Source organism: Haliotis rubra, unplaced genomic scaffold (assembly GCF_003918875.1).
Source record: "Haliotis rubra isolate DU_JTF1 unplaced genomic scaffold, ASM391887v1 Scf6, whole genome shotgun sequence".
NCBI classification, from domain to species: Eukaryota; Metazoa; Mollusca; class Gastropoda; order Lepetellida; family Haliotidae; genus Haliotis; species Haliotis rubra.
In genome coordinates this window covers 1,152,093-1,179,198 of record NW_025767301.1, presented here as the reverse complement: position 1 = coordinate 1,179,198, position 27,106 = coordinate 1,152,093, and the positions used below count along the sequence as shown (strand labels likewise).

The 27,106-nt window shown below is 41.3% G+C and overlaps 1 protein-coding gene across 2 annotated transcripts in view; it reads right to left on the bottom strand.

Moving 5' to 3' along the window:
• LOC124255279 (N-acetylgalactosaminyltransferase 7-like) overlaps positions 1-27,106 on the bottom strand; it is a 32,379-nt gene that overhangs the window by 904 nt on the left and 4,369 nt on the right. The window contains exons 1-11 of one of the 2 annotated variants that reach the window (XM_046689148.1): positions 21,742-21,973; positions 11,502-11,685; positions 10,317-10,455; positions 9,559-9,725; positions 8,150-8,357; positions 5,645-5,818; positions 5,253-5,370; positions 3,832-3,951; positions 3,008-3,226; positions 1,929-2,030; positions 338-466 (exon numbers count right to left, since the gene is read on the bottom strand). In XM_046689148.1, the coding sequence (XP_046545104.1) occupies positions 338-466; positions 1,929-2,030; positions 3,008-3,226; positions 3,832-3,951; positions 5,253-5,370; positions 5,645-5,818; positions 8,150-8,357; positions 9,559-9,725; positions 10,317-10,455; positions 11,502-11,685; positions 21,742-21,876 (1,695 nt within the window). In that variant the 5' untranslated portion in view covers positions 21,877-21,973. Of the gene's footprint in view, positions 1-337; positions 467-1,928; positions 2,031-3,007; positions 3,227-3,831; positions 3,952-5,252; positions 5,371-5,644; positions 5,819-8,149; positions 8,358-9,558; positions 9,726-10,316; positions 10,456-11,501; positions 11,686-21,741; positions 21,974-27,106 lie in introns of those variants that run through there. The other variant, XM_046689147.1, reaches the window with a different exon arrangement.

Sequence of the window (27,106 nt, the reverse complement as noted above, 5' to 3'; positions counted from 1 at the left end):
TATTATGGCAACGAATATTTAGTTGAAAAACCGGACTGGATTCAAGGTTCAAGTGAGGTTGTAAGATGCAAATATCTTAAATGATTTGGACATTCTAGCAAGAATGAGAGAATAATGTTTAACCCGGCATTCAAACCTATTCCTGCAACTATTCCAGTATGGGCCAGGCTTACCAGTGATTGATCCTATAGACAACGTCATACACCGTCTGGGTAGACGGACATTCACACAAGCAAGTTGCTGAGCCTTACCACTGACATCATTTTGGTCAGCTCATTTAACAAACATACTTGCCATATTCTCACTCGGAATCCCTTCGGGTGTTTACGTAACTAACCTTGTCCCAGTCCCAAGGGCCACTGAGGTCTGTCGTACTGCACCACTCCAGGGTAACGGCACCGTCATCTAACGCCAGTAAGCAACGTTCCCCGTTACCAATCTGGCCTTTTGTATTCAGCCTGAATATCTGCACATATATAGAGATAGTGAGTTACGTGTAATAGTGAAGAATAATGACAATTATTATGGATATACAACTTCTTTTATTCTGTGGAGGCGACGTTTCGACATAGGTTCTAATGTCGTTGTCAAGCAAGCAAGACAACGACATTAGAACCTATGTCGAAACGTCGCCTCCATAGAATAAAAGAAGTTGTATATCCATAATAATTGTCATTATTCTTCATCAACTCAACTGCTAAAATGCCCATCAAAGAAGTCATACGTGTAATAGTGTTTAACGTCTAGCTAACACATTCTAGCTTTGTAAATAAGACTGTCAAGATAAAACTAGTGATTGACAGCATGAGCAAAGATCAGGGTACGATGGCAATCAGCCAAAATGCCACACAGTCTGACCCCATTTAAAAACGAGTGAGGTACTGTGGACCTGTTACAGTTTGTTAGAATTATTATGACTCAACACACTGAACCGTTAGCCGCAGATAAGAGTAAAATAATAAGATGATAACATGAAATATTGTGTATGCTAGAATGTGTGCGTGCGGTTGTGTTGTTGAACACCACAAAATTCCATCACGATAACGGTGGCCTTTTAAGAATCGACACTTGACCAACCCCGTGGTTGATATAATGAACAACGATCCATGCTGACAAGCAATCAACCGAGTCACCAAACCAGACCATCCGATTGATGACGCCGATTCAAACGGCCATCGCTTGAGACCTATGCTAAAATCGAATCCCTATAGGTAAACGGTGTTTTACCTGTATCAAATCACTCAGACATGTATATTATTACAGCTGGGGTGTCCATGTGTTCTTTATGAACACATGTGGTGTCAACGTTAAATGTATACCGCCAACGCTACAGAATAATCAGTCTATTTTCTGCCGAAACGGCTACCATTGGGAGTAAAAGATAAAATAATGACCAATGTTAAAAGGTGAATCGATCACAAAGGAATCACGCATGATCAAATAATTGTTCACGATCACCTTTTTTCGTCTAGACAAGATAATAAAGTTTTATGGATGATGTTCCTCTTAATAAAGAAGCTGACATCCATAAAACTCTCATCCTAATGTGTATCACTTCTAACATGCCATGCAATGACCTCAAGATAATACGTATTTTATTGGAGTCTACGACAAGTTTATCTGTGAAATACTGGGTGTTACTGAGCATGGGTGTAGCTCTCTTACCATGTTTTGGTATTGTTTTACGCCGCACCCATCAATATTCCAGCTACATGACGCTGTCTGAAAATAATTCAGTCTGGACCAGACAATCCAGTTATTGACACCAGGAGCATCGATCTAATCAATTGGGATACAGTGGCATGTATCATCAGCGAGTCTGACCACCCGATCCCGTTAGTCGCCTCTTAAGGCAAGCATAGGTTGCTGAAGATCATTTCTAACTCGGATCTTCACGGGTCCACTAACCATGTATTTGGTATACTCACAGCATTTGCACCTGAGCAGGGGTAGGAACCGAGGGCACTCTTCCCATTATGAACAGACGTGAATTCCAGACATGAAGTGCCATTTGATTTTCTCGAATTTATCTGAAACACATATAACAGTTGCTTATGGTATAGAGGTGGTTTCAATGTAACTCCATAGGCGGACCCACCCCCCACCCCCCTTTTTGTGCTGAAAGTTTGTTAAATGACCATTGAAACTAGGGTGTACAATAAAGCGTGCACCCCTCCTTTTCTCATCGTTCTGACGAATCATCTGAAGACCTTTTCACGCAGATTCACAAATGATCGCCAAAAGGTGTGCACTCATATATTCACAAGGAACAATTTCACACGTCTTCCTCCTCAGTCAAATGAACTGTATTAAACAGATCTTGAAATATGTATTTCCTTCCTGTTATAAAATTGTATATTTATGCATGACTGTGAATGTGTATAACGTATCGCTGGAACGGTTCCTACAGACCGACTGTAGAAGGTTGGTTGGTTGTTTAACGCCGCACTCGGCAATATTCCAGCTATATGGCGGCGGTCTGTAAATAATCGAGTCTGGACCAGACAATCCAGTGATTAGCATCATGAACGATGACACGTGTCAACCAAGTCAGCGAGCCTGACCACCCGATACAATTTCTAAACCATATCTTCACGGGTATGACTGTAGAAGGCAAAAATGTTTTAAGTATAATACTTGCACGTTGAAGGGGTACTCAGCTATGTATTTTTAGGCCAACGGTTTCCGATGTCAGGTGTATGTACTAGGTGTACCTTGGTGTAAGTAACACAATTTGTAACATCTCCATCCGAATATATATATAACGAACGTTCCCTCTCGACATGTGTAAACAACACAAACTTAGCAATGTAAATTGGATCCTTTTTGGTTTGTGTTCGGTTTGTTTGTTTCATAAAGGATTGTTTTGAAAGCATATATAGTTGGTGTGGAGCCCAGGTAGCTTGGAGAAACTAATTCTCAGTTTTGAGGTCTTATGTAAATATGGTACATAGGAGAACGATCAACGTGGCCTTTGAGTATATATGCGCACTATGTTGGTACCTACCCTTCCCCAGGCTTTGTTTGGAGCCGGTGGCGGAAACCTGTTGTATATATCGTAGGCGACATTATCTATGAACCACTGGAAGCTCCTGCAATGGTTGTCTTTTCTAAACTTGAGTTCTTTAGTGATATTCACAGGATAACCTCGGAGCTGGGGTTCCCGTCTGTAGAAGTACTCACTGAATATGCCATCCATCCAGACCTCCACGACCCGGATGTAGTTCTGCAATAGAACAATGGCCTTCATTCAGCTACCTGTTTTGGTGCTTTTTTGTTTTTGTTTGTTGTTTGTTGTTTAAGGTCACAGTGGTCCAGTGAGTGAGTGAGTTTAGTTTTACGCCGCACTCAGCAATATTCCAGCTATATGACGGCGGTCTATAAATAATTAAGTTTGGACCAGACAGACCGCCGCCATATAGTTGGAATATTGCTGATTGCGCCGTAAAACTAAACTCATTCACTCACTCACTGGACCAGACAATCCCGTGATCAACAGTACGAATCTACGCAATAGGGATACGATGTCATGTGACAACCAAGTCAGTGAGCCTGATCACCCGATCCCGTTAGTCGCCTCTTACGACAAGCATGGGTTGCTAAAAAACAATTCTAACCCGGATCTTCACGAGTCGATTCCCTTACTATGGGAGTTTGGTTATAAGAAAGGGCGTCTATAGAATATAATATTAGAACTTCCATTGTGTCTTGATGGTCTCTCATGGACGTAATAGTGTTACTGATGGATAAGGATAGTCGTCAGCAATTAAAATACTAATATTTCGTTAGTTAGAACAAGTAACATAGGATAATACAACATTATAAACGTACTATATGGGTTGGAGAAAGTTTGGTCTTAATATTGCTTTTCCTGGCTGGTGTATAATGACGATAGATGTGCCCCACCCTGGAGCAAGGAACCCATTCCGATGACCCGCCACACTGCCACACCTGTAAATAAAACATCTGAATTAGTTGTACTGGAACCCCGTTAGACAATTAAGTTAAGGGAGAGGTGGGGTAGCCTAGTGGTTAAAGCGTTCGCTCGTCACGCCGAAAATCTGGCTTCGATTCCCCACATGGGTACACTGTATGAGGCTAATTCTGGAGTCCTTACCCTTGGTGTTGCTGGAATATTGCGAAATGCGGCGTAAAAATAAACTCACTCATTCACTATTTCAGTTAAGACAGCCTATCAGTTTCATTTTGGAAGAAGTCAGTGAGAGTGAGAGAGTTTGGTTTTACGCCGCTTTTTAGCAATATTCCAGCAATATCACGACAGGGGACACCAGAAATGGGCTTCACATAATGTCCCCATGTGGGACAAAACCCGGGTCTTCGACGAGACGAGCGAACGCTTTAACCTCTAGGCTACCCTACCGCCCCTTTTTGGAAGAAGAGAAGAAGGTTTCGCGGTCTTACTCGTTTCCGACTTCAGTGACACCTGGGATGGCGGATCTATATTACGCAGAATCTTTCATGTCAAGAGCTGCAGCTACAATCTTTCAACATCACACCTAGACCTAGCTCACAAAGCCAAGTTTCAACAAGGCTACCAATGATTGATAATATGAACGTCAGTCTTGATCAGGGTCGGTGACAGTACTGTTGTACTCAATGTAGGGCTGACCACACGGCCCCTTTTGACCACTGGTTGTACTCAATGTAGGGCTGACCACACGGCCCCTTTTGACTCATTGTATAAGTGTAAACAAGGTTCTCCTCATGGAAGAGTGTTGACTGAACTCGGAACAACGACGAAGGGAACCTTATCTAGGTTTACTGGATACAAACATGCGCGCGTTCCGTATGACAGAATGCTGACAAATGAATATAACTATAAATAGTATCGCGTGAATATATAATGAAAGTACTGACACAAGAAATAGCACAGATTGTTTTTCATTTTATAAAGACGTGTTCCTTACAAACCTTCAAATACAAAACCTCTTCACCAAGTCTGGTAAATCGAAACAATTACTGCTTTGGTTTGTTCAATGCCAACACTATAAAGCGGATGCAAAACACAACCATACAATAACAAAACATATCAGATATGTCGGGGGCGGTGGGGTAGCCTAGTGGTTAAAGCGTTCGCTCGTCACGCCGAAGTCCCGGGTTCGATTCCTCACATGGGTACAATGTGTGAAGCCCATTTCTGGTGCCCCCGCCGTGATATTGCTGGAATATTGCTAGAAGCGGAGTGAACTCACTCACTCACTCACTCTGATATGTCAGTAACACCACAGTACCTTAAAAGCAAGTTCAAAATTTTCTCCACCCCAAATCTTTAGGTTCGGATCATATGCTCCAAGTTCAAAGAAAAACTTTCTGTCGATGGCAAACAGTCCCCCAGCGTTGGTGGCGGACCTACGGAAGACGGGAATTGTAGACATGAAACACTGAGAAGAAAATGTAACCTGAAATACGAAATGTAACCTGCACTGGATCTACAGCAGAAAGGGTGGTATACATTTTTCAGGGTGAAGTAATTGAAGGAAGCATAAAATACATTTTAACACCGATATATACCATTTAAGATCCATTTTTCACACCATCCAAAATCATGCTAATCATCAAAGTTAGACTGCATTGTTATCACTGAAACAAACATGCTCAAGCTTGAGGAGGATCTCCTACTCACCAATATGGTTCGGTGTCGTGCTGTCGCTTGTCCAGTTCCTTCTGGGGCACGGGGTCTTCCTTGTAAAAGAAACCCCATTCAAAACCGCCTCTGTGGTGTTTGGAATTGTATGAGGACCGATACTCGTAACTAGTCCAGTCAATGCCATCGACTACAGGGGCAGCCATGATCGTCCTGCAATACATGCAGACTTGATCTCATGTAATGTCCTTCCAGAAACATATAGGTGTTAAACTTTGTTGTTTGATTCCGTGGACTAGACAAATCAGTGATTGGTCCTATGAGCAATAATCTCCTCCTCGTATAACAATCATGGGTTGATGGGGATTAGTAGTACTTTGGACTCAACTCGGGGTAAAAGCTACAATTGTGTCAAGTGTCCATAAGTACAACTGTATGTCAAGTGATCATCAATTCAATTATATGTCGAGTGTCCACCAATACAACTGTATGTCAAGTGTCCATCAATACAACTGTATGTCGAGTGTCCATCAATACAACTGTATGTCGAGTCTCCATCAATACAACTGTATGTCGAGTGTACATCAATACAACTGTATTTCGAGTGTCCATCAATACAACTGTATGTCGATTATCCATCAATACAACTGTATGTCGAGTGTCCATCAATGCAACTGTATGTCGAGTCTCCATCAATACAACTGTATGTCGAGTCTCCATCAATACAACTGTATGTCGAGTGTCCATCAATACAACTGTATGTCGAGTCTCCATCAATACAACTGTATGTCGATTATCCATCAATACAACTATATGTCGAGTGTCCATCAATACAACTGTATGTCGAGTGTCCATCAATACAACTGTATGTCGAGTCTCCATCAATACAACTATATGTCGAGTCTCCATCAATACAACTGTATGTCAAGTGTCCATCAATACAACTGTATGTCGAGTTTCCATCAATACAACTGTATGTCCAGTCTCCATCAATACAACTGTATGTCGAGTCCTGTATCCTGTATGTCAGTGTCCATCAATACTGTATGTCGAGTGTCCATCAATACAACTGTATGTCGAGTCTCCATCAATACAACTGTATGTCGAGTGTCCATCAATACAACTGTATGTCGAGTGTCCATCAATACAACTGTATGTCGAGTCTCCATCAATACAACTGTATGTCGAGTCTCCATCAATACAACTGTATGTCGAGTCTCCATCAATACAACTGTATGTCGAGTGTCCATCAATACAACTGTATGTCGAGTGTCCATCAATACAACTGTATGTCGAGTGTCCATCAATACAACTGTATGTCGAGTCTCCATCAATACAACTGTATGTCGAGTCTCCATCAATACAACTGTATGTCGAGTCTCCATCAATACAACTGTATGTCGAGTGTCCATCAATACAACTGTATGTCGAGTGTCCATCAATACAACTGTATGTCGAGTGTCCATCAATACAACTGTATGTCGAGTGTCCATCAATACAACTGTATGTCGAGTCTCCATCAATACAACTGTATGTCCAGTCTCCACCAATACAACTGTATGTCAAGTGTCTACCAATACAACTGTATGTCGAGTGTCCATCAATACAACTGTATGTCGAGAGTCAATCAATACAACTGTATGTCGAGTGTCCATCTATACAACTGTATGTCGAGTCTTCATCAATACAACTGTATGTCCAGTCTCCACCAATACAACTGTATGTCAAGTGTCCACCAATACAACTGTATGTCGAGTGTCCATCAATACAACTGTATGTCCAGTCTCCCTCAATGAAACTGTCTCCACCAATACAACAGCGTAACGTGTCCACTGTAATGTTTCTGTATGTCAAGTGTCTATCTGCAATACCTATAATATATATGTGTATGTGCGGCTGCTTATACTAGCCCAGTCTGAAGCTTTTATGGTGCTAGTGTCTATCTGCAATACCTGTAATGTTTCTGTATGTCAAGTGTCTAAATGCAATACCTAAGCGTTTTAATGTCGTTTTAATGTCGCTGATCATATACACATTTGTGTATCAAAGAGAAAATCGTTGAACAAGGTTCAGAATATATGTTTGGTTTATGCAGCTGGTGAATTGATTTACTGTCACCAGTTATTCTGCACAACTGTGGATGTGGAACGGTAATGTCAGATAATACCCATCGATTTCCTGACGAAAAATATTCAGCTGGGCATAAAAATCAAACTAGCTTTAAACATTTATATGAATGGATAGTCGATAGCTGTTTGGTTTGTTAACATTTGTTCATTAATCAGCAGCATGGGTGAATGTAGTTGTACAGGATTGTTTGTTTAGAGCCTTATTTCAGCAACCAATGAATAATTAACATCGACCAAACAAACAAGTGGTTGATAATACGAGGAACCTCCCCAGCCATTGGGATACAATGACAGGCATTCAGCCTGAACACCGATAATTGATTCATGAGACAAAAGTGTGCCTGGGACCTATTCTTACAAAGAATCATTACTTGGTCAAAATGTAAATGATATATTTGTTTTGTGAATACACCACCTGTCATAAGCGATTCTCGTCAACAAGGGAGGTAACCAGTTTGGGCTGCATTCACAATGGGCATCTAGAAAAATGACGACGTCGCCGGAAGCTGCTCGGGCTCCGATGGTTCGAGCCTGTATCAGGCCTTCTCTGTCACTGTTGCGCACAATCTTCACCTTGTCGCCAAACTGGCGCATGTGATCCTCCAATCTGGATTTTAAATGCTCTGCAAAAATTCAGAAAATGGAGAACTGAAACCAGATTCGGCATAATACATAGACGATAGCGTTGTTGATTACCTCTTTATCAATAAACCTTTACTCTCACAAGTATTACATTTACCAGGTACTCGCTAGTGTTATTAATTAACCATGATTTGGATTTTCATGTCATATCTACGATTGAAATTGGAACCGTTTTGAGGTAAAGGAAGGCAGTGGGTCAACAGGCTGATTATATTTTGGATGACTTATGTTGTAGAATGACTCCAGCTTTCGTTATTGGAAAACACCGGGTGGTGTGCTTAGACTGTTGAAGGCTTAAGACAATATCATTAGGGAGCTGCTTGCGTATATCATGGCCACAGGGCCAGCCTGCTTATGTTATTGGACAATACCGGGTTGAGAAAACGTCCTTATGCTACAACACAGTGGCTGTACACAGGCTGTTTATAGTGTAGGGCAACGTTTATTTCAATTAATGCCATCTAGTGTCAGCATTTGGGTACGCATCGGTAATAGAATGAGTACTGTACTCTGAAGTTGCTCTTGAAACAGTTGCTGACTATCTTCTGACTGTCCAAAGAACTATCTTCTGACTGTCCAAAGGACTATCTTATGACTGCGCAAGGGACTATATTCAGACTGTCCAAAGGACCATCTTCTGACTGTCCAAAGGAGTAACTTCTGACTGTTCAAAGGACGAACTTCTGACTGTCCAAAGGATCATCCTCTGACTGTCCAAAGGACTATCTTCTGACTGTTTAAAGGACTAACCCCTGACTATCTTCCTCGTTCAATTACGTCATGCAATGAAAGGGCATAAGGAACTACAGGTGGAACCGTATTCTCTGATTAACCTCACTAATCATCCCTGATCCATTTGCATACTTCAGTATATAAAACTCAAAACCGTCGTTACGACGAGGTAGGTTTGTGTAGATCCAGGACGATGATAATTTCTACAGTCGTACCTTCAAAGGTTCTTGTTACAATTTAGACTGCCCAAAGGACTATCACCTGTCCAAATGATTAACTTCTGACTGTCCAAGGGACTAACTTCTGACTGTCCAAAGGACTAACCCTAACTGTACATTTAACGGATCGTACGATAACGAGGTAGGTTTGTGTAGATCACTGGCGTACGATAACAATCACACTCGTATATAGAATGGCTACCTAGTTAAACCAGACAGTACGCATAATTACCTTTGTCGCTCCCGTCATCTACCAAGACGACCTCCTTCAGCAGCTGCGGTGGCGACATGTTGATGACGCTGTGGACCGTCCTGACGAAGGTGGACCAGCCCTCGTTGTGGAACACCAGGATGACACTGGCTGTGGGCAGTTTCTCTGGGTAGTGCCAATACTTGCATCTGAAACATGACTGGGTTGCTAGGAGTTCTCACCACGTCGTTTGTGTATACATTGTCCACTATGCACTCAGGTTCGGAATCGAACTGCGGTCCTCGGCGTGACAAGTAAACGCTTTAACCATTAGGCCAGCCAACCGCCCCAGTCTATACGATCAGTGGCTTTAAATTCCAGGACCTAACCACTGAGAGGAAATGTTCCTATAAGAAGCACATCATTTTGCCACAACAGACAGTTTCAAACATGAAGATTTTTCATAAGGTCTCAAATCCTATTCAAGATTCAAATCAACATCTAAATATAAACGGGGCTTTGGGGTGGCCTAGTGGTTAAAGCGTTCGCTCGTCCCGCCGAAGACCTGGGTTCGATTCCCCATATGGATACAATTTGTGAAGCCCATTTCTGGTGTCCCCCGTCGTGATATTGCTAGAATATTGCTAAAAGCGGCGTAAAACTAAACTCTCTCACTCACTCACAATATAAACAACCTATATAGATTTATCTTCTATACAAATAAATCAATAAATGTTAACGTACCCTGAAAGTATCAGACAGACTGTCTGTATTCAAGTATCAACTATGCTATAACCTACTCTTCCTGCCGAATGTCCTTCAGTACTCTGTCCAGTGATATCTTGTCGCTGTTGACCATATTGAAGCCGAATTCTCTGGCCGTTTTCTCAATCAAGTCCTTTTCGTTTGGATCGGTAGGAACCGGAACTCCGTATTCTCCTTGAAGGTCAAAGACAAAATGTATGTTAACACTATCTTGGTGAGAAAAGGGGGGCAGTAAAACTTCGATAAACATTGATAAACATTCTACATAAAGACTGGCAAATTCTAAACAATCTCCCTTTCTGCTTCACCAGTTCAGTCCTAAATATGCGTATAACTCACTCAAAATGAGCACAACATCCGAACGCCCAAATTTCCTCCCCACCAAAAACCACCCTGCCCGATCTCACTGCCCGATGTCATGAAGACCACAAGTCCCAATCCCACATCCCCCCACCATCCCTGCCAATACCACCCAAGTCCTTACCCTCCTACCCCCCTACTCCCTGAACCATCTGGATAGTTGCCCCATCCCGACTATGACCCCCAACATAAATCCCCTACTCCATCTGCTGCCCTTCCCCATACACAACCATCATCCCTATCTAAATCCCGCCTCCATCCACTACTAAAACCTAACCCCTCCCCGACCATCACCCCACCCCAGCCCAACTCAGATCCCACCTCCATCCACAACCCCTAATCCCAACCCCGACCATCACCCATACCTACATTCCGCCTATATACTCTGCCCCATCTCCATATCTCCGTCACCCCTATCCAAATCCCACCTCCATCCCCTTCCCTAAGGCCCTAACCCCATACCTACCCACATCCGACCTATATCACCTGCTCTACACCCATACCAAACTGTCACCCCTACCAAAGTCCCACCTCCATCCCCTGCCCCAAACCCCACCCCTGACCATCACACCTACCCACATCCCACCTATATCACCTGCTCTACACCCATACCAAACTGTCACCCCTACCAAAGTCCCACCTCCATCCCCTGCCAAAACCCCACCCCGACCATCAAACCTACCCACATCCCACCTATGTCCCTTGCACTACCCCTTTACCAAACCGTCACCCCTACCAAAATCCCACCTCCATCCCCTGCCCAAACCCCACCCCGACCATCATACCTACCCACATCCCACCTATGTCCCTTGCACTACCCCATTTTAATGTGATGTTGTAAGAAACCTAGAACACAATACCTGGTCCTTTTCTATTCATGTCCAGTGTAGGTTCGTAGTTTCCACGGACGCCAGGTTTATAGACAGCGTTGGGAGAATACGGTTTTTTCGTCCATGTAGGTTCCATCTCGCCGCCGTCAGCTTTCCCCTCGGAGTCCGGTTTGGGCGGAGGCTGGAGTGGATCGAACTTCTTTTTCATTAGAATCTGCGGAAGTGAGAAAAATTTGTGTCTCACATTAACTTGCTCCACACTGAGTACTTGTTTCCCTCACCATCTTGGCAAAACAATATCTACCAAACCACACATTTATAAGACTATTCGTTCATGTCGGTGAGGTCTTTCGAAACACGTTGTACTTGGAGCTCATTCTGACCCTGAAATACACCCGGTGTGTGGGGTGGTGGTGTGTGTTGTAAAATGACGCGTGGGACGTGTGTGCTTGGTAGATCAGTGTGGGGTAAAGATCACCAAGCGTTAACAGAGACGTCTTTGAGACGTTACGTCGCGGTGGTCACATGAATGAGTGGACACCATTGCACTAAGATATCCGTAGATGACATCTTTATAAATTGCAACCCTGGGGGGCTTGTCGACGTGGTCCTGGTCCTCCACCACATACACACTGCTGGAGATGTTTGCTTGGATTGGGATCCGGTGACGGCCAAACAGTACGTTTATATACTCTTTAAAAAACATAGGGAAACTTCTTTTATAATTTACGATTGAAGAAATTGGGAGATATATCGGAGTCAGTTAATGTTGATATGATAATAATGAATGTTTTGAGAGTGTATCACCGCTTGCACTTCCTTATGACCATAGTTGTTTGTACAGTAATCGCTCTTGAAAGATGATTGGTGTATGACGTGAAATTCATTTTCAAACAAAAATAAATGGCTAGAAACAACTGTATGATGCAAGATGATTGTCAAAATTAATGGTCTACAGTGATTTATCGACCTTGTTGAAAACCGTCAAAATCAAGAATGACACCCCATGCACATGTTTGGGGCTGCTGCGTTGTGCACGTTGTGTTCAGATAAAGAGAAATGGTGGTGCGTTCATAAGATGTCTGTCTTTGAAAAGTTTGTTAACGCTTATATTCTGGCCACATAAAGAAACTGTGCACACAGAAAATATATATAAAGAAAGGCAGACAGCGTCTTTATACATAAATAAAGGTGTGAACATAGCAAGTATTGGAGACAATTAAACGCTCATGCAGGTACCAGGCGACGTGACGTCATTGATGGTGGCCTATGGACTTGCAATGTGTTACAGCCCGTGCAGCTGTACACAACATGTGAAACTCAGAAATTGCTGTCACTGTCGAAAGCTTGATCTTTGGTCATTCAAACGTTCACAAATTCACATGAGAAGTCACATGCACATCATGCCAAGATTATTAACATCTGCTCAAGGTGAGGTGAGGTGAAATTGGGTTTAACGTCGTGCTTGAGAATATTTCGCTCATATGACGACGTGCATGCGTGCGTATGTGTATGTGCGGCTGCTTGTACTAGCCCAGACTGAAGCTGGTTTTATAGTGCTAGCCCACTGAGAGACCATGCCGCAGTGAAGCATGAATACCCCACTCAGACACATTATACTGAGTCTTTTTACTAACTCCGAGCCGATCAGTCATTGTTGTACCCATTAAAGCCGAGCGCCAGGCAGGGACCAACAAGTACCATATTTTAACGTCTTTTGGTATGACGCAGTCGGGGATCGAACCCGCGACCTTCCGCTCTCCAGGCGGACGCTCTCACCACTACACCACGGAGGTGGTCTAACATCTGCTCAACGTCATGAAGCCATTGGAATGGTTCGAGCAGGCATGAGCCAACAACAGGTGACAGCACATTTCCAATGCCATCGTAACACGATATCTGCATTGGTCAGGCGTTATGGAAACAGTAATGACGTCGCCGACCACCCACGTTCTGGGCGTCCCCGAGTAATGACGCCAAGACAGGACAGATGGATTCGGGTGACTCATCTCAGACACAGGTTCCAGACGGCAGTGACTACGTCCCAAACCATTCCCCAGGCCTTCAATGCTCATTTGGTAGCCTCTATGCGTCGTCGATGCACTGCTGTGCTTCACGCGCATGATGGTCATACCCGTTATTAACTTTGTGACTTTGACGTGTGACCCCCGACTCAATTTTTCGTTACATCGTTACAGATATTGCTCATGTTCTTTTGATGTGTTGTTGTGGCCGGATACTTCAGCTTATAAAGTGTCTACACCATTTTGTCTTTTCTGTGTTGTATTCCAATTCTGAAGGAATTTTCTGTGTGCACAGTTTCTTTATGTGGCTTGTACTTCCTATCCAAATTGAAAGTTCAGGTTCCCCTATTTTTTGTAAGAGTATATCTGACGGTAATCAGTACAGATTCACGGTGCGTGGAGATAAACATCGTCATACTTGAAAACTGGTATATTTCTAGTCATTGCGGATCCGGGACAACGTCACGATAACGCATACCTGTAGGTTTCCCAATGTGAACATATTATGTCTCGTATAAAGGAATCATTTCGTCGCCAATAAGTACGAACCCGTCAACCTCTCCTTTGGAGAAGGAAACGTGATTCGCCACTAAAGCAAATATATCGCCACCGTTGGCAAATCTGTATGCAACCGACACTGCAGCCGCTGAAGTCGATTACGTGAGTTAATATAACGTAAAAGTAGGCGCTGTTGGGTTGGATTACGTCAGCTCATACGCTGTTACGGACAGTCTGTGCCGATATAGAACGTGAGCCAGACCGTTAACATGGCAGTTCATATGTTGAAGATCGTTGATTTTAATCCTTTTAACCCTCCTTCTCAGTTAATGCTGAATAAGGGATATTTTCAATCCATGACATTTACTTTTGAAATTATTTTAGATGACGCATGCGTTTCTCTTTTTCCATAGTAAATGTCAATATAATTGTCTTTAAACATTTTTAGAACTGTAAAAAATTTATTAAGGAAATGAGGTATAATTACAGTCATCAAAACCGAATTCGAGTAATCAGGAGGATATAAATTTAACAATTTGTTGGTGTAGCATCAAGGCCAGGCAATACCAGTGTAGCATCAAGGCCAGGCAATACCAGTGTAGCATCAAGGCCAGACAATACCAGTGTAGCATCAAGCAATACCAGTGTAGCATCAAGGCCAGGCAATACCAGTGTAGCATCAAGGCCAGGCAATACCAGTGTAGCATCAAGGCCAAGACAATACCAGTGTAGCATCAAGGCCAGGCAATACCAGTGTAGCATCAAGGCCAGGCAATACCAGTGTAGCATCAAGGCCAGGCAATACCAGTGTAGCATCAAGGCCAAGCAATACCAGTGTAGCATCAAGGCCAGGCAATACCAGTGTAGCATCAAGGCCAGGCAATACCAGTGTAGCATCAAGGCCAGGCAATACCAGTGTAGCATCAAGGCCAGGTGTAGCATCAAGGCCAGGCAGTGCAGCGTCAAGGCCAGGCAATACCAGTGTAGCATCAAGGCCAGGCAATACCAGTGTAGCATCAAGGCCAGGCAATACCAGTGTAGCATCAAGGCCAGGCAATACCAGTGTAGCATCAAGGCCAGGCAATACCAGTGTAGCATCAAGGCCAGGCAATACCAGTGTAGCGTCAAGGCCAGGCAATAGCATCAGGCCAGTAGCAGGCAATCAAGGCCAGGCAATACAGTGTATCACCAGTGTAGCGTCAAGGCCAGCAATACAGGCCAGGCAATGTAGCATCAATACCAGTGTAGCATCAAGGCCAGGCAATACCAGTGTAGGCCAGGCCAGACAATACCAATACCAGTGTAGCGTCAAGGCCAGGCCAGTGCATCAAGGCCAGGCAATACCAGTGTAGCATCAAGGCCAGACAATACCAGTGTAGCATCAAGGCCAGGCAATACCAGTATAGCATCAAGGCCAGGCAATACAAGTGTAGCATCAAGGCCAGGCAATACCAGTGTAGCATCAAGGCCAGGCAATATCAGTGTAGCGTCAAACACAGCAACATCGATCTTATACCGAGACATTGCAGTAACTCAGTCTCCACTGCGTCTTCTCTGGTTGCTTGATGTTGGCGAGTGTATTTCACATCTGTTTCCTAAATATCAATATGTAGTTGTAATTATGCAGCAAACATAACTCGAACAAGTAAAACGTTCACACAGACAACACACGTCATCCAACATTTACGACCTGCAGCATAATTATATTGTGACTTATCAAGAAACGTTAATGTAGCAATTATTATATTTGATATTTGCGTTGTCGAGTATGCTTAGGGAGAAATTAATTGTCCAACTGGCGGTCGCATTAGGAAATAACTACCCTTGTTAGCTCGGGAGTATAACAAAGGTAGAAATAAGTGCCATTAACTTAAGATAAAAACAAAATTTACAGTACGCTAAGTAACAGACAGACAGACACAGACAGACAGACAGACAGGCAGGCAGACAGACAGACAGACAGACACAGACAGACAGACAGACAGACACAGACAGACAGACAGACACAGACAGACACACAGACAGACACGGACAGACAGACACGGACAGACAGACACAGACAGACAGACACAGACAGACAGACAGACAGACACAGACAGACACGCAGACAGACACGGACAGACAGACACAGACAGACAGACAGACACAGACAGACACAGACAGACAGACAGACACAGACAGACACAGACAGACAGACACGGACAGACACAGACAGACAGACACAGACAGACAGACACAGACAGACAGACAGACAGACAGACAGACAGACACAGACAGACAGACACAGACAGACAGACAGACAGACAGACAGACAGACACAGACAGACAGACACACAGACAGACAGACAGACAGACACAGACAGACAGACAGACACAGACACGGACAGACACAGACAGACACAGACAGACAGACACAGACAGACACAGACAGTGTCCAACATCATTGCATCACACACAAAACAACACATTTCCAAATAAAAATTAAAACAGAAAACAAAAAGAATGTTCGACTATATTCTAGAATTGTGGACAAACTTTTAGGGTATTTAGGTCCATGGCAAATTCCCAGTTCTACCGACAACATAGTTAGTGCCTCCAGTCACGTTATCGGAGCATAAGATTGACTGTAATTTGTACGTGCTTTTTATTGTTTAACCCTGGACTCACCAATATTATATAACGGTGGACTGTTGGCAATCGATATATTGTGAGCACAATCAGTATCACTGCATCAATCAAGTCAGCTAACCTATCACGTTAATCGCCTCTTACGAAAATCATGGGATAATATACACCATTTCTAACCCGGAACTTCACGAGTTATCTCACTTTAACTAAATAAGACATTATTACCTGGCCTGAATCCCGTGCCACGTGCACATCGTTCCCAAAAAGATTCTTCGAAATGTATGCCATCACGAAAACGACTAAAACAAACAGCGGAATTTGTCGTGTACGGCGCCTTCTCCTACACACCAGGCAGGCCATATTGTTGGAAGAACAGTAACAGCTCAAGCCGAGAAAACACGACTCGCCGTGGGGTGTGATTCCGTTTATTCGAGCAGAAGAAAAATACCCCGTCTATAAGACAAAGCAACTCCGTTATCTCCCTGCCCGACGGCAGTGTGATAAAAAACCTGTTGACAACTCTGGCTTGGCCTCACATGTTCGGCACTCAGAACGCAATGACAACCACCAGACACCACGAGGTATCATCTTATTGAAACAGATGATCTAATCAGCCAATCTAAATCCTCAATATTATCACAAAGATTCCCACTAACATGGAATGCACGTGATATGCATATTCATCAACCTGGCCTAACAAGACAACAGGCAAAGAGAATACCATGAATACTATTACCCACAAAACTGTACAAAACAAAGAAGGAAATGGTTTTGCATATATTTTTAAATAACTAATAAATAAAACAAACAACAATGTATGAAATACGTGAAAACGTCACTGCTACAGAACAAATCCTCCTTTTGGTCTTTGGTATTTGAACAATAAACGGACTAAGGCATAACTCGAACTGATGATTGAAGCCAAAGTGTAAGCGTGTTGCTGGTATCGATGAAAGGAAATGAGTTTTGTGTGGTAAACGGAAAGGTATTGTTATGTGTTTGTATTAGCTGATAGTGTCACTGTAAGGGTTAACATGGCGGTCTCACAGTATGGGTGCGACTAGGAGGCGTGGCAGTATAAGTAATTCCTAAGTGCTCCAACTTCTGAATCCCTCCCAAACAGTTGTATCCGTACAATACGGAGGCCTGACAGTATCCGTACAATACGGAGGCCTGGCACAATATATAAGTTATTTCCCTGCATTACCATCCGCCTTATATTGATTGTCACAGTAGATTCAACAGCTGTTACAAAGTAATAATTGTCTGAGTAATTGACACAGCGGTCGATACGTGTACAACGTATGCAATGTGTTAAAGGATCGTCACAAAGAAACGTATATACACTGTTAAATACAGTGAGGGGTGCCCTGGAACAATCTAACAATATCCAACATTGTAAGCGATAATAGCTCCCAGTAATATGTGTATGATTAGAATGAACACACTGGGAAAACTGGTTGTGAAGGACAGGGTCAGGTGGGACATAAACTGTAAGGTGTTTCGGATCAGTCGTGCGTGATATCGCCCTAGTTTGTCAAATCATTAACTCAATGAGGGATATTTGCGTATGAGTCTCCAGATGGTAATTCGAGTTAATTTTTCCCACTCGTTCCCCACTTCTCTTGTGCAGCCGATTTGGTCGACGGTCAGTGCCGTTAAAATACATATCTTCCTATCATTTTCGAGACGTTTCCCATCGGCTGATTGTTGGATATGACATACAATAGACGATGAGCATTCACGATTCGTGCATCTGGAGCCGTGTTGTCACACGCCTTCCAGACGTGCTAACACAGGGTCAGTTGGTTGTCCAGTAATGCCCCTCCTTGCCCAATAAGGAGACCTCTCTGTTCTATTGATGCCACCCAACACCATATACGACAACCCGCGAAGGTCCAGCTTAGAATTGGTCTTCAGTAACCCGTGTTTGTCGCAATAGGCGACTAACGGGATCGGGTGGGCAGGTACGCTGACTTGGTTAACACATGTCATCGCATCCCGATTGCGTAGAACGATGCTCATGCTTTTGATCACTGGATTGTCCAGATTCGATTATTTACAGACCGCCGCCATATACTGGAATAATGCTCAATGCGTTATACAACCTACCAATCAATCAACCATAAACGACGATCCCCGTCACATGACATATTTGTTTTAAACTGACATTGGGTTCGCGTTCATGTCGGAGTCGACAGACACAACGACTGTCCATGAAGCACAAAGCGAATCAGAACTCATATGAAAATATGACACGAGAATCCGCGTTCTGTGCACACCTCTGACGTCTGCTGGCAATATGATAGCATGAAGATGAGATGTAGACGATATATCGTCTGACCAGAAACCAGTATTCCTGGAGTCTGATAAAATGTAGGTCGCCTTTCGAGCTCGATTTGAATGAATCGCGCAATGAATGACATCACGATCACAACTGTATGAGGTTGACAATATATTGAGATTAATCTTTCCCAGAAAGCGACAAATCACGAATGACACGCTTGGCACACTATTGGGTGTGGTATTAAGCTTTACAGACACGTTCTTGTATTGGATGTGTATCGTCAACAACTCTGTTTGCTATAATACTACGCATTAAAATTATATTTCATGACCCCTACCTTTTTAAAGAGTATATATTAAGTATATAAATGGTGTGTGTATGTGTGTGTGCGTGCGTGCGTGTGCGTATGTCAGTGTGGATCTGTTTACATGTGTGTGTGTGTGTGTGTGTGTGTGTGTGTGTGTGTTTGTGCAAATCATTGAAATGTTATTGTCTTGTCTATATGTTTGTTCGTGTACTTGAGTGTATGTGCGTACGTGTCCGTATTCCCCACATAGGTGCAATGTGTGAAGCCTATTTCTGGTGTCCCCCGCCATGGTATTGTTGGAATATTGCTAAAAGCGGCGTAAAACTATACTCACTGTATTTGCATGACACCATCCCCGACCTCCTCCCCTACATCAAACGTGACTTTGGGGCGGTATCTGACATATCTGTACCTACACCTGACCAGGGAAGACATTACGTCCGGTATAAGTCCTGGAATACCCCTGGTGATGACAGCGTACACCGACATATCTTGCTTCCGGCTAGACGACAGTCACATCACCACAGCTTATATATGTCACCTATTAAATCGATTGTTGAAACCAAACTATTTGTTGGGGACTATACTTCATTTTCTGACATAATTCAAGAGCATTTGATTCCATTCAAATACGCTTATACGCAAATAAATCCACAATTTCCTCATCATAAATATTATTGATATCTCGTACCACTTTTCCTCATCCTAATAACGTATTGTGTACAGTAACACCTATTTTCTTCATCGTAATAACATATCTTGTACATTAAAACCTAGTTTCTTCATAACAATAACGTATCTTGTACATTAACACCTATTTTCTTCATCGTAATAACGTATCATGTACATTAACACCTATTTTCTTCATCGTAATAACGTATCGTACATTAACACCTATTTTCTTCATCGTAATAACGTATATTGTACATTAATACCTAGTTCCTTCATCAAAATAACGTATCTTGTACATTAACACCTATTTTCTTCATCGTAATAACGTATCATGTACATTAACACCTATTTTCTTCATCGTAATAACGTATCGTGTACAGTAAAACCCATTTTCTTCATCGTAATAACGCATCTTGTACATTAACACCTATTTTCTTCATAGTAATAACGTATCATGTACATTAACACCTATTTTTTTCATCGTAATAACGTATCGTGTACAGTAACACCTATTTTCTTCATCGTAATAACGCATCTTGTACATTAACACCTATTTTCTTCATCGCAATAACGTTTCTTGTACATTAATACCTAGTTCCTTCATCAAAATAACGAATCTTGTACATTAACACCTATTTTATTCATCGTAATAACGTATCTTGTACATTAATACCTAGTTCCTCCATCAAAATAACGAATCTTGTACATTAACACCTATTTTCTTCATCGTTATAATGTATCTTGTACATTAACACCTATATTCTTCATCGTAATAACGTATCTTGTACATTAATACCTAGTTTCTTCATCAAAATAACGAATCTTGTACATTAACACCTATTTTCTTCATCGTTATAACGTATCTTGTACATTAACCCCTATTTTCTTCATCGTAATAACGTATCTTGTACATTAATACCTACTTCCTTCATCAAAATAACGTATCTTGTACATTAACACCTATTTTCTTCATAGTAATAACGTATCATGTACATTAATACCTACTTCTTTCATCAAAATAACGCATCTTGTACATTAACACCTATTTTCTTCATCGCAATAACGTATCTTGTACATTAATACCTACTTCCTTCATCAAAATAACGTATCTTGTACATTAACACCTATTTTCTTCATAGTAATAACGTATCATGTACATTAACACCTATTTTTTTCATCGTAATAACGTATCATGTACATTAACACCTATTTTCTTCATCGTAATAACGTATCGTGTACAGTAACACCTATTTTCTTCATCGTAATAACGCATCTTGTACATTAACACCTATTTTCTTCATCGCAATAACGTATCTTGTACATTAATACCTAGTTCCTTCATCAAAATAACGAATCTTGTACATTAACACCTATTTTCTTCATCGTTATAACGTATCTTGTACATTAACCCCTATTTTCTTCATCGTAATAACGTATCTTGTACATTAATACCTACTTCCTTCATCAAAATAACGTATCTTGTACATTAACACCTATTTTCTTCATAGTAATAACGTATCATGTACATTAACACCTATTTTTTTCATCGTAATAACGTATCGTGTACAGTAACACCTATTTTCTTCATCGTAATAACGCATCTTGTACATTAACACCTATTTTCTTCATCGCAATAACGTATCTTGTACATTAATACCTAGTTCCTTCATCAAAATAACGAATCTTGTACATTAACACCTATTTTCTTCATCGTAATAACGTATCTTGTACATTAATACCTATTTTCTTCATCTAAATAACGTATCTTGTACTGTAGACGTAATGTTAACACTTGGTTTCAATCATAACAACGGATCTTGTATACATTATTTCATAGTTACCTGGTCTACATACCTGTTCTAGATCCCCGGCCCTGTGGACATCGGTCCAATACAGCCTCTTTGAAATGTAAACGCTCACAAATACGACCACAGCAAGAAGTGTAACTTGGCGTCCAAGTCGCCGTCTCCAGCACAGCCGACATGTCATGTTGCAGTAAGAACACACCTTCCTGAGTGTTATTGAGCCAACAACAGCTCCACTACTGACCGCAACAGATACGTGCCGCGTGTATATCCTGGAGCACGACTTCAGCTGGGTATTGTACTATCTGAGGGGAGCAAGGCAAGGGAAGTAAGACGGATTGTGGAGTCCGAGGTCTGACCAGAAGGCGTTTTGCAATTTATGCACGGAAAGACTGACAACTGAATGTGTATAAAATCGAAGTGTGTACCATATACAGACGGCTTAGGCCGATATCTGATCAATTTCGCTCACTCGGCACGACAATTACATGCTACACGTTGTTGTTGGAAGCTTGTAAATATTATTCGGATCAGAAAATGATTCTTTTAAAGGTCGTTTATGGCTGTAGCTAGTAACTACCACTGCCGCTACTTCAGGGATGGCGCAGTAATGAGGGAATGCCGTGAGACATCACCTATCTACGATAATAGTGTTGATATCACCTGCCTACGGTAATAGTGTTGATATCACCTGTCTACGGTAATAGTGTTGATATCACCTGTCTATGGTAATAGTGTTGATATCACCTGTCTGCGGTAATAGTATTGATATCACCTGTCTACGGTAATAGTTTTCATTTCACCTGTCTACGGTAATAGTTTTGATATCACCTATCTGCGGTAATAGTTTTGATATCACATGTCTACGGTAATAGTTTTGATATCACCTGTCCACGGTAATAGTTTTCATATTACCTGTCTACGGTAATAGTTTTGATATCACCTGTCCACGGTAATCGTTTTGATATCACCTATCTACTGTAATAGTTTTGATATCACGTGTCCAGGGTAATAGTTTTGAAATCACTGGTCTATGGTAATACTTTTGATATCACCTGTCCATGGTAATAGTTTTGATATCACCTGTCTATCATAATACATTTGATATCACCTGTCTACGATTACAGTTTTGATATCACCTGTCTCCGGTAATAGTTTTGACATCACCTGTCCATGATAATAGTTATAACATCACCTACCTACAGTAACAGTGTTTATATCAACTGTTGAATATAATAGTTTTGAGATCACCTGTCTACGGTAACAGTTTTGATATCATCTGGACACGGTAATAGATTGATATCACGTGTCCATGTGAAGGTTTTGATATCACCTGTTCACGGTAATAGTTTTTATATCACCTGTCCATGATAATAGTTATAACATCACCTACCTACAGTAACAGTGTTTATATCAACTGTTGAATATAATAGTTTTGAGATCAATAGTTAATACACGGTAAGAGGTATTGATATTATACACCTGACCACCGTGACAGTTATGGACATCATGTAAAGACACTAAGAGTTATGGACATCGTGCACTTGTTCCCCATAACAGTTATTTACATCATGTAAGCACACTAAGAGATATTGATATTATTCACCTGACCACCGTGACAGCTATGGACATCATGTAAACACACTAAGGGGTATTGATATTATTCACCTGACCACCGTGACAGTTATGGACATCATGTAAACACGGTCAGAGATATTGATATTATTCACCTGACCACCGTGACAGTTATGGACATCATGTAAACACGGTAAGAGATATAGATATTATTCACCTGACCACCGTGACAGTTATGGACATCATGTAAACACGGTAAGAGATATTGATATTATTCACCTTACCACCGTGACAGTTATGGACATCATGTAAACACGGTAAGAGATATTGATATTATTCACCTGACCACCGTGACAGTTATGGACATCATGTAAACACGGTAAGATATATTGATATTATTCACCTGACCACCGTGACAGTTATGGACATCATGTAAACGCGGTAAGAGGGATTGATATTATTCATCTGACCACCGTGACAGTTATGGACATCATGTAAACATGGTAAGAGATATTGATATTATTCATCTGACCACCGTGACAGTTATTTACATCATATAAACATGGTAAGAGATATTGATATTATTCACCTGACCACCGTGACAGTTATGGACATCATGTAAACACGGTAAGAGATATTGATATTATTCACCTGACCACCGTGACAGTTATGGACATCATGTAAACATGGTAAGAGATATTGATATTATTCACCTGATCACCGTGACAGTTATGGACATCATGTAAACACACTAAGAGATATTGATATTATTCAACTGACCACCGTGACAGTTATGGACATCATGTAAACGCGGTAAGAGATATTGATATTATTCAACTGACCACCGTGACAGTTATGGACATCATGTAAACACGGTAAGAGATATTGATATTATTCACCTGACCACCGTGACAGTTATGGACATCATGTAAACACATTAAGAGATATTGATATTATTCATCTGACCACCGTGACAGTTATGGACATCATGTAAACATGGTAAGAGATATTGATATTATTCACCTGACCACCGTGACAGTTATGGACATCATGTAAACACGGTAAGAGATATTGATATTATTCACCTGACCACCGTGACAGTTATGGACATCATGTAAACATGGTAAGAGATATTGATATTATTCACCTGATCACCGTGACAGTTATGGACATCATGTAAACACACTAAGAGATATTGATATTATTCAACTGACCACCGTGACAGTTATGGACATCATGTAAACACGGTAAGAGATATTGATATTATTCAACTGACCACCGTGACAGTTATGGACATCATGTAAACACGGTAAGAGATATTGATATTATTCACCTGACCACCGTGACAGTTATGGACATCATGTAAACACGGTAAGAGATATTGATATTATTCATCTGACCACCGTGACAGTTATGGACATCATGTAAACACGGTAAGAGATATTGATATTATTCACCTGACCACCGTGACAGTTATGGACATCATGTAAACACGGTAAGAGATATTGATATTATTCACCTGACCACCGTGACAGTTATGGACATCATGTAAACACGGTAAGAGATATTGATATTATTCAACTGACCACCGTGACAGTTATGGACATCATGTAAACACGGTAAGAGATATTGATATTATTCAACTGACCACCGTGACAGTTATGGACATCATGTAAACACGGTAAGAGATATTGATATTATTCACCTGACCACCGTGACAGTTATGGACATCATGTAAACACGGTAAGAGATATTGATATTATTCAATTCTGACCACCGTGACAGTTATGGACATCTAAGAGATATTGATATTATTCAACTGACCACCGTGACAGTTATGGACATCATGTAAACACGGTAAGAGATATTGATATTATTCACCTGACCACCGTGACAGTTATGGACATCATGTAAACACGGTAAGAGATATTGATATTATTCACCTGACCACCGTGACAGTTATGGACATCATGTAAACACGGTAAGAGATATTGATATTATTCAATCTGACCACCGTGACAGTTATGGACATCATGTAAACACGGTAAGAGATATTGATATTATTCAATCTGACCACCGTGACAGTTATGGACATCATGTAAACACGGTAAGAGATATTGATATTATTCAATCTGACCACCGTGACAGTTATGGACATCATGTAAACACGGTAAGAGATATTGATATTATTCAACTGACCACCGTGACAGTTATGGACATCATGTAAACACGGTAAGAGATATTGATATTATTCAACTGACCACCGTGACAGTTATGGACATCATGTAAACACGGTAAGAGATATTGATATTATTCACCTGACCACCGTGACAGTTATGGACATCATGTAAACACGGTAAGAGATATTGATATTATTCACCTGACCACCGTGACAGTTATGGACATCATGTAAACACGGTAAGAGATATTGATATTATTCACCTGACCACCGTGACAGTTATGGACATCATGTAAACACGGTAAGAGATATTGATATTATTCAACTGACCACCGTGACAGTTATGGACATCATGTAAACACGGTAAGAGATATTGATATTATTCAACTGACCACCGTGACAGTTATGGACATCATGTAAACACGGTAAGAGATATTGATATTATTCACCTGACCACCGTGACAGTTATGGACATCATGTAAACACGGTAAGAGATATTGATATTATTCACCTGACCACCGTGACAGTTATGGACATCATGTAAACACGGTAAGAGATATTGATATTATTCACCTGACCACCGTGACAGTTATGGACATCATGTAAACACGGTAAGAGATATTGATATTATTCAACTGACCACCGTGACAGTTATGGACATCATGTAAACACGGTAAGAGATATTGATATTATTCAACTGACCACCGTGACAGTTATGGACATCATGTAAACACGGTAAGAGATATTGATATTATTCAACTGACCACCGTGACAGTTATGGACATCATGTAAACACGGTAAGAGATATTGATATTATTCAACTGACCACCGTGACAGTTATGGACATCATGTAAACACGGTAAGAGATATTGATATTATTCACCTGACCACCGTGACAGTTATGGACATCATGTAAACACGGTAAGAGATATTGATATTATTCAACCTGACCACCGTGACAGTTATGGACATCATGTAAACACGGTAAGAGATATTGATATTATTCAACTGACCACCGTGACAGTTATGGACATCATGTAAACACGGTAAGAGATATTGATATTATTCACCTGACCACCGTGACAGTTATGGACATCATGTAAACACGGTAAGAGATATTGATATTATTCACCTGACCACCGTGACAGTTATGGACATCATGTAAACACGGTAAGAGATATTGATATTATTCACCTGACCACCGTGACCAGTTATGGACATCATGTAAACACACTAAGGATATTGATATTATTCACCTGGACATTATGGACATCATGTAAACACGGTAAGAGATATTGATATTATTCACCTGACCACCGTGACAGTTATGGACATCATGTAAACACGGTAAGAGATATTGATATTATTCACCCTGACCACCGTGACAGTTATGGACATCATGTAAACACGGTAAGAGATATTGATATTATTCACCTGACCACCGTGACACATCATGTAAACACGGTAAAGAGTTATGGACACCGTCAGTTATGTAAACACGGTAAGAGATATTGATATTATTCACCTGACCACCGTGACAGTTATGGACATCATGTAAACACGGTAAGAGATATTGATATTATTCACCTGACCACCGTGACAGTTATGGACATCATGTAAACACGGTAAGAGATATTGATATTATTCACCTGACCACCGT